General features: G+C 37.0%; 1 protein-coding gene across 1 annotated transcript in view; it reads right to left on the bottom strand.

The window, feature by feature from the left end:
* Positions 1–8,562, bottom strand: part of PAWR (PRKC, apoptosis, WT1, regulator) — a 123,776-nt gene that overhangs the window by 14,290 nt on the left and 100,924 nt on the right. The window contains exon 3 of the mRNA XM_006871840.1: positions 4,285–4,319. Coding sequence (XP_006871902.1) covers positions 4,285–4,319 — 35 coding nt within the window. The remainder of the gene's footprint in view (positions 1–4,284; positions 4,320–8,562) is intronic.

Genomic DNA, 8,562 nt, shown 5'->3' with positions numbered 1-8,562 from the left:
CATCTGATTTCTTGACTGCTGCTTCCGTGAGTGTTGATAGTTGATCCAAGAAGAATGAAGTCCTTGACAACTTCAATCTTTTCTCCGTTGATAAGAATATTGTTTATTCATTATTACTGCTCCAAAATACATTACTGATATCTGTGTGTCTGTGTGTGGATGGGGGGTGAGGGTGGGGGTGGGAGTGATTAGCATTTTACTCATAATGTATAAAAGCATACATTCAGACTAGTTATCTTCTGAACGTTTTGTTGTTGTTGAGTCTGTTCCAACTCATAGAGACTCTGTAGAAGGTTTCTGAGGAGCAGAAGGTAAACTTGAACCGCCAACCTTGCAGTTCAAACCAATCTTGCAGTCTACTGCATTAACCCACAGCGCCTCTGAGTGTGTGAGCCCTCTAAAATGATATTTTAGGAATTATTTGTAGCTGCCTCAATATATACTTGTATTTTGGTTTCCTGGAAATATTTTCTAGCAGATATGATGCCAAATTTCCATCCTTTAGGTCATATCTCCCCCTTTTTAACTCCCTGGAATCCTGGTGTGATGCTGTAGGACTATAGTGGACGTCAAGGTGGGTTTGAACTACAAGGTTAGCAATTCGAATTCAACAGTCACTCTTCGGAAACTCTATACAGGGTCGCTGTGAGACAGAACCAACTTGATGGTGCTTTGCAACAACAGTCACCAGACAGAGTCCTAGGTGGCACTGCAGCATAAGCTCTGAGCTAACCAAAGGGGATGGCAGTTCAAACCCACTAGCTGCTCGTCAGAAACTCTATACAGGGTCACTATAAGTCAGAACTCACTCCACAGCACTTAACAACAACAGTCACCAGACAACTTCACTTCCATTCCCTAGTCATTGCTATAGGTAGCTGGCAGATAAAGAATGAAATGAACTGCTAATGGAAACATAACAAACTCATAACAGATAAGAAAATTTTTATTTCAGACATACTTTCTAAGAAGAGATTTTTTTTTCTGTTTTTGTTTGTTTTGTATTTTGTTTTGCTTTTTAAACAGTATTAAAACTACGAGTTGTTGAGAAACATAGACTAGCTGCCAGAAACACACATTTTTCTTTTGTTTTTTAATCAGTATTAAACATGACTAAGACTCCTGGTATGACACTGTAGGATCAGCACTGGACTGTGAACCACAAGGTCAGTGGTTCAAACCCACCAGCTGCTCCCTGGAAGCCTTATACAGGGTCACTATGAGTCAAAACTGACTTGTCAGCCTTTAACAACAAAGCATTTTAAGCAAGTCCCAATGTAGCACTGTATGATGAGCATTGGACTGCTAACTGCAAGATCAGCAGTTCAAACCCAGCTGCTCTCAGAAACCCTATACAGGGTTGTGACAAGTCGAAACTGACTAGAAGGCACACCACAACAATAGTTGCAAGCCTTTTAAACAGAGGGTCAGGGATAAATAAAAAAGGAGAGGAAGACACCCAACAAGATGGATTCCATACAGGGTCTGCAACAATGGTCTCAAACATAACAATTGTGAGGATGGCACAGAACCAAGAGTGCTTTGTTCTGTTGTACACAAGATGGCTATGAATAGGAGCCAACTCAACAACACTAACAGCAAGTCTTTCACAAACAAAAACCATTAAAGAGAAAAATTAATAGTAGGTATCTTACTTTGATTTATAGCCTGCTGGCAGACAAAGAATGTAATGAACTGATAATAAAAATATAACAAATTCATGCCAGATAAGAAAATTTTTTATTTCAGATACACTTTCCAGAAGAGTTTCTTTTTTTTTGCTTTTTTGTTTGTATTTTGTGTAAGGCTATTTTGTTACAGGTGACCCTGTATAAGGCTTCAGAGGAGCAGCTGGTGGGTGTGAACCACCGACCTTGTGGTTCATAGTCCAGTGCTGATCCTACAGTGTCATACCAGGAGTTTTAGTCATGTTTAATACTGATTTAAAAGCAAAAGAAAAATGTGTGTTTCTGAAAGCTAGTCCATGTTTCTCAACAACTCCTAGCTTGAATACTGTTTAAAAAGCAAAACAAAATACAAAACTCTTCCTAGAAAGTATATATGAAATAAAAATTTTTCTAATCTTGTTTAAGTTGTGTTTTGTTTTTATCAGCTCATCTCAGTAAAAGAAGAAGGACCGGTTTCAATCATGTTATGATTTGCCAATGAGTGCTCTCTTATTCTTCTACCTCCTTCCTCCTCTGTTTTTACACAACCAACCTACATAGAGTCATTTGCTTTTCAATGGAATTAGAATGGGCTCCTGAGATACATATAGAATAACATCTCAGAACAAAGTTTATGTTTTCGTGTGAGTTTTGATTTATATTAAACAAAACTAACAAATTACATGTTCTAGGAATCAAAATAAAAGAAATAAAAGAACATAAACACATTTCAAGTAAAATAATGTTCTCAAACACCTAAAAAAAATTTTAAGTATGCCATGGAAATAATTTTTGTTAACACAATGTTACAAATATTTCTGTTGCATATTGATAAGAAAAGTATTCCCCTATTGATTTCTAATTGTTGTTGTTGTTAAATACCGTGAAGTCCGTTCTGACTCACAGTGACCCTGTCTAGGGTTTCTGAGGAGCAGCTGATAAGTGTGAAACACTGACCTTGCAGTCCAGTGCTTAATTCTACAGCACCACACCAGGACTCCATTATTTAATAAGAATTAAATATATATGAGTGACATAATAAATCACCAAAGTTTAACTTTATTCCCCAAACCAAAAGCTGATGATAAAAAGTATTTTGGTTTGAGAATATGATCTGTGAATGGAACAAATCAAAGCTATTTGGGAATGATTTTGACCCCCAAAAAAGGAGGTAAAAGGGGCTCTTTATTTTCCATTGAAGCTATTTTCTCTTGGTAAGTAAAAATTACCAAGCAATGTATGAAAGTTAATAACGTTAAAGAATCACGAGCTTCAGCATACCTAAATCAAAATTACTCAAAAAATAAAAAATAACGTAAATATCAGTATTTACTGAATTTTTCCGGTCTACTAGGTACAGTTCTAAATATTCTTAATGTAGTAATTGATTTAATCCTTAAATTTTGATATGCATCATGTGCTAAGCTGTCTACCACTATTAACTCCATTTTAAGGGAAGGAAACTAACACACAGAAACCCGCCCAGGATCAAAGAACTGTTAAGTGGTAGATACTGGTCAGATCTACTTACTTAATTGTTGAATATATATTTTAATAGCTATTATGGACCATTGTAAAATGAAAAATTGAACTTTATATATGATGAAATGTTAACGTGTTTAAGTTGTTTGCTTGAATGGAATATAATGGAAAACAGATTTCAAACTTTAACATAAAATTAGATTTAAAAAACCAAAAATCTAAGCAGACCATCTAGTAGAGTTACTAAGCATGTGAGCTTATTCTTAGTAGTAAGGTTGAAGGTGGTTTGAAGTCAGGTATCCTGAGTTTAAATAGACTCTACTGTTGACTAGTTCTGTAATCCTAGGGAAATAATTGTACCTTCTAACTTCTCTTCTCTCATCTATAAAATGAAGTAAATACTGTATCTATTATATAAACTAGTTGAGAAAGGAATGAGATCCGTACATGAAGTACCTTTAACTTTATAACCAATAAGACTGACCATTATTCCATGACTGATAAGACAACTAGGACCACGTGTTTTGCAATCTTTTTTGGCGTCAATGTTGTTGTTGTTGTTGTTAAGTGCCATCGAGTCGGTTCCGACCCATAGCGACCCTGTACAGGGTTTCCAAGGGTGTAAATCTTTACGGGAGTAGAAAGCCTCATCTTTCTCCCGCGGAGCGGCTGGTAGTTTCGAACCGCTGACCTTAAGGTTCGTAGCCCAATTCGTAACCACTACGCTACCAGAGCTCGCTGATCTGTACTCTAGGCACCCCCACTGAACAAATTCTCCAACCTAATATTGACAAACAACCATGGTTTCTCTGGTTGGGGTGCTACTCGCTGTATAGATGGTAAACTTGTATTTTTAATGTTTAAATACATGAAAGAAAGAGATTCTAAATTTTCATTTTGTTAAATTCATCAAGTGCATCCAAATTCAAGCTGCTGACTGTTTTCAAAGACTGAAGCTAAAGTTACGCCACGACAAGAAAGACATTACACATCTGCCTACAATACAATTTATTTTTAAGAGTATGATATTAAAGTCTCTTATCTTTTAAAAAGCTCCTTGGAACAGTTCTTATAAAGGTCAGACATACACTAATGTCTGCAGTATATGATAAGTTAGAACCTTAGGGATTCTTACCTTTTGTATCTGCCTGTAACTGCTCTAGATGGCTCCTGTAAAGGAAAAATAGCAACTCATCAGTTTGGATATGTGTTCAAGTATACAAATTACTGATTATATACATAGAGTTGACACAGAATATCTAAATTTGAAAGAAACTACTTTGGAATAATTGGCATTACTTTTTTAGAAATTTTTCAGTATGGAATTACTTCTTCCATATTAAGTGATAGTTTACATGGAGAAAAGAGGTTTTGCACTCATCCTATTGCATTTTGTTTCACTGCAATGATTACAATCCCCTCCATGTATTGTAATTTAACAGTGTTCGTTTCTATGTCCTCTGCTTTCTTTTTTGTTTTTGACGTGCCTTCAGGCTACTAGCACACAGCCTTTCTCGTTCTATGAGTATAGAGTCCTCAGCTGCTCTATCTCTCCATGCCATCACCTCTGCCTCCATCTCTGGTGTCCCTGCTTCTCTGGTTAGGGTCCCATGTCCTTCTCTCTTGATGGTCCAAGGGTCTTCTAATCCTGGAATGTAAGATTAACTACTTCCCCCTTTATGTTATAAAACTTCTGCCTTTACAGCTGTGACAGTCACAATTAGTCATGATAACAATTACTCAAAGCTCAGAAAAATGTACAAGTGTAATATTATTAATCGACCAGCCAGTTCAAATGGTTTTAGAAGTCTGTGGGCAAAAACCACCCACAACCAACCAGTGCAAGTTTTAACACATCTTCCTCCCTGTTTCATACCTTTGTTTTTATTGGGAGGAAGGGGGTGAGAGCTAGAATTCATCACATATATTTGGTGATTGATACTTATTTTTAAAGATTATACAGAGTATCTTACTTCTTCAGAGCCAGCAATAGCAGGTTGAGTCCTCCTCATATTGCATCACTACTATCTTTCTTCCACAGTCATGACTCCTAGCATTCTTCTTCTGCCTCTCTCTTTCACATACTTTTATGGGCCCTTGTGATTACACTGAGCCCATTGATAATCTAGGATAATCCTCCTATTTTAATGTCAGTTAGTTATTTTTATTAAGTGCCATGGAGTTGGTTCCGACACATAGCGACCCTGTGTAGGGTTTCCAAGGACCACCGAAATTGAGGTTTAAGCTGACCTTGTAGTCCAATGCATTATCCCGCAGAGCCTCACCATGATAGCCTTAATTCCCCTTTACCATGTAAACTAATATACTCTTTAAGGGTAATTATTCTGTTAAAATTCATTCTTCTTGGATCAACTATCAACACTCACGGAAGCAGCAGTCAAGAAACCAAACGACGTATTGCATTAGGCAAATGTGCTGCACAAGACCTTTTCAAAGTATTGAAGAGCAAAGACTAGGGTGTGCCGGACCCAAGCCATGGTGTTTTCAATAACCTCATATGCATGTGAAAGCTGGACAGTGAATAAGGAAGACCATAGAAGAATTGATGGTTTGAGTTATGGTGTTGGAGGAGAATACTGAAAATGCCATGGGCTGCCAAAAGAACCAATAGATCTGTTTTGGAAGAAGTGCAGCCAGAGTGCTCCTTGGAGGCCAGGATGGCCAAACTTCGTCTCTCATACTTCAGACATATGGTCAGGAGGGAGCAGTCGCTGGAGAAGGATATCATGTTTGGTAAGGTAGAGGGTCAGATAAAAAGAGGAAGACCCCCAACGAGATGGATTGGCCAAGTGGCAGCATTGATGGACTGAAGCATGGCAACAATAATGAGGTTGGACCAGGATCGTTCTGTTGTGCATAAGGTTGCTATGGGTCAGTACCTACTCGATGGCACCTAACAACAACAACAACATTCTGTTAAAAAGAGGAAGACACCAACAAGATGGATTCACACAGTGGCAGCATCAACTGGCTCAAGCATAGCAATGATTTTGAGGATGGTGCATAAGGTCACTGTGAGTTGGAACGGATTCTGCTTCCAGAAGTCCTCATATGGTGCATTAGGATAAACACTGGACTGTTAACCACAAAGTTGGCAGTTCAAAACCACAAGTTGCTCCTTAGAAACCCTAACAGGGTCGCTATGAGTAAGAACTGACTTGACACACTTAATAACATTCTGCTTCCAAAGTTCCTGGATTGCACAAATTATTAACCAAAAAGTTAACTGTTCTAGCCCACCAAGAAGCACCTTGGAAGAAAATCCTGTAATACTACTTTAGAAAGGTCACGGTCTTGAAAACCCTCCTTGGCACACATCAGGTTCACCATGAGCCAGAATTGGCTTGATGGCAATATTTTGCCAATTTTGGGTTTGTTTGGTATAATGCTTCTACACCATCACTACTTACTTTGATAGTCCCAGATTTGGCCACTGGGAACCCCCTTCAAGATCTTTATTTCCTTTTAACATGTACCAATCATTTTTGGAACATTTCTTTCTTTGATGGCATAATAAAATATTATAGACTCCTATGTTTTCTGCTACCACCTTAGGATCAATCAACCATTTTTCTAAGGAGCCCTTGCTCCTTTTACTGAAAAAAGGTATTTTGAAACTAAGATCTTGACTCTCAGTTTGTTTAATGTTACTGAAATGTCAGTGATCCCTGTCCCTTTCCATGTACTCACTTCTCCTTCTCCCTCTAAAAACCAAACCAGTTGTCATTTCTAACTCAAAGCTAATTATTTTATTTGAATACATTTTTAGTGTTATTTTGCTATGTCCTACAGGGCTTATATTTGTCTAATCTCATTTCACATATGCTTTTATGTTTGTTTATACTTTACAAGTTCTGATCTGCCACTGCACCTGTAAAGACAATGTTAATGGGATTTCCTTATTGACCATTCTAAGCTTGAATGAAGCAGAATGGTTTACTTACACTTAACACAAAACAGTTTGTGCTTTGCCAACATTTTTCAGCTCTACATAGGTCTCTCCTCCTCCCTTAAGTAATATAAACCATCCCATAGCAAAAGTATATTTGAAATTAGTTATATAACAGACTTTGAGGCTTTGGAAGACCGAATTACGTAATCATTTGAATTTAAGACCCAGTATCCATCACAGAAGTACTTTCCTACAGATAGTTTCAGTGATACTGGGTATGTCTTAATCCCATGAAGAATGGAACTGTCAACTTTAGCACTTAAAATAATTATTAGATTGTCACCAACTGCTTAGAAATTTTGTGACCACAGGACTACCTAGAGGCTTTTACAAACTTAAATTTGAATTTATATGTATATAAAATTTGTTCTAATTTTAAGGATATGAAGCATTTCCTCATTAAAATGATAAGAGTCACACACCCAACATTTATAATTCAAACAAACCCAATCTTCACATGTTGGTAAGGATATACAAATCACCTTAAATGTCACCTTGAACTGTCACTTTTGAATACATAAGAGGAGGATAACAATACTTACAATCTCTAACAATAGTTACACTAAAACCAGTATCAATAAAATATAACCTATAAATGTAGGAACTGTTTATTAAGATCTGTAACTCAATTAATATACCCATGGTGAAGTAATAACTAGCTACTAAATATATAATCCCTTAAAAAAAAAAAGTCATATTTAAATCCACCAAAGAAAAAGTGTGTAAGTACAGTCTTTGCTGAAAAACTCTCCCCATTTCATATCTCTTCATTTACTAAAATTCTACTCAAAATGTCTATTAGTAAGAGTTTTACTCATGTTAGAAAATCTCATTAAGGACAATGCTTACATCAAGCCTCAGAACTCCTATTTGCAGTCACGCTGTTGACACCATTCCAATTAGGACATTTGTTGTTGCTTTTGCTATGTACCACTGAGTCAGTTCCGACTCATAGTGACCTTATGAATAATAGAATGAAATACTGCCCAGTCCTCCACCATCCTCACAACTGCTATCTTTGAGCCACTGTTCCTGCCACTGTGTCAATCCTTCGTGGTGGGGGACCTCCTTCCTCTTTGAACTGACCCTTCAATTTTACCAATCTTCCACTTTTCACTGACCATCCAATTTGCTAACTATCATGTCTTTCATCAGGGACTATCCTGCAAATGTGTCCAAAGTACAAAAATCAACCCCTCTGAGGAGCATTTTGGCAGTACTTTTTCCAAGACAGATTTGTTTGTCCTTCTAGCATTTCACGGTACGACTTTTAATATTCTTCACCAGCACCATAATTCAAATGCATATTCTTCTTTATTCACAACGTTCTTATGTTGTAGTTGTTAAAGAAAAAATTCAAGCCTCGACTTTCGTTATTGAAAGATTCTCTGGGAAAATTATTGAATGATGCAGAATGCATCAAGAGAAGATGGAAGGAAT

Source organism: Chrysochloris asiatica, unplaced genomic scaffold (assembly GCF_000296735.1).
Source record: "Chrysochloris asiatica unplaced genomic scaffold, ChrAsi1.0 scaffold00175, whole genome shotgun sequence".
Lineage (NCBI taxonomy): Eukaryota > Metazoa > Chordata > Mammalia > Afrosoricida > Chrysochloridae > Chrysochloris > Chrysochloris asiatica.
Note: the sequence above shows the minus strand (reverse complement) of the source record. Positions and strands in the feature narration are given on the sequence as shown.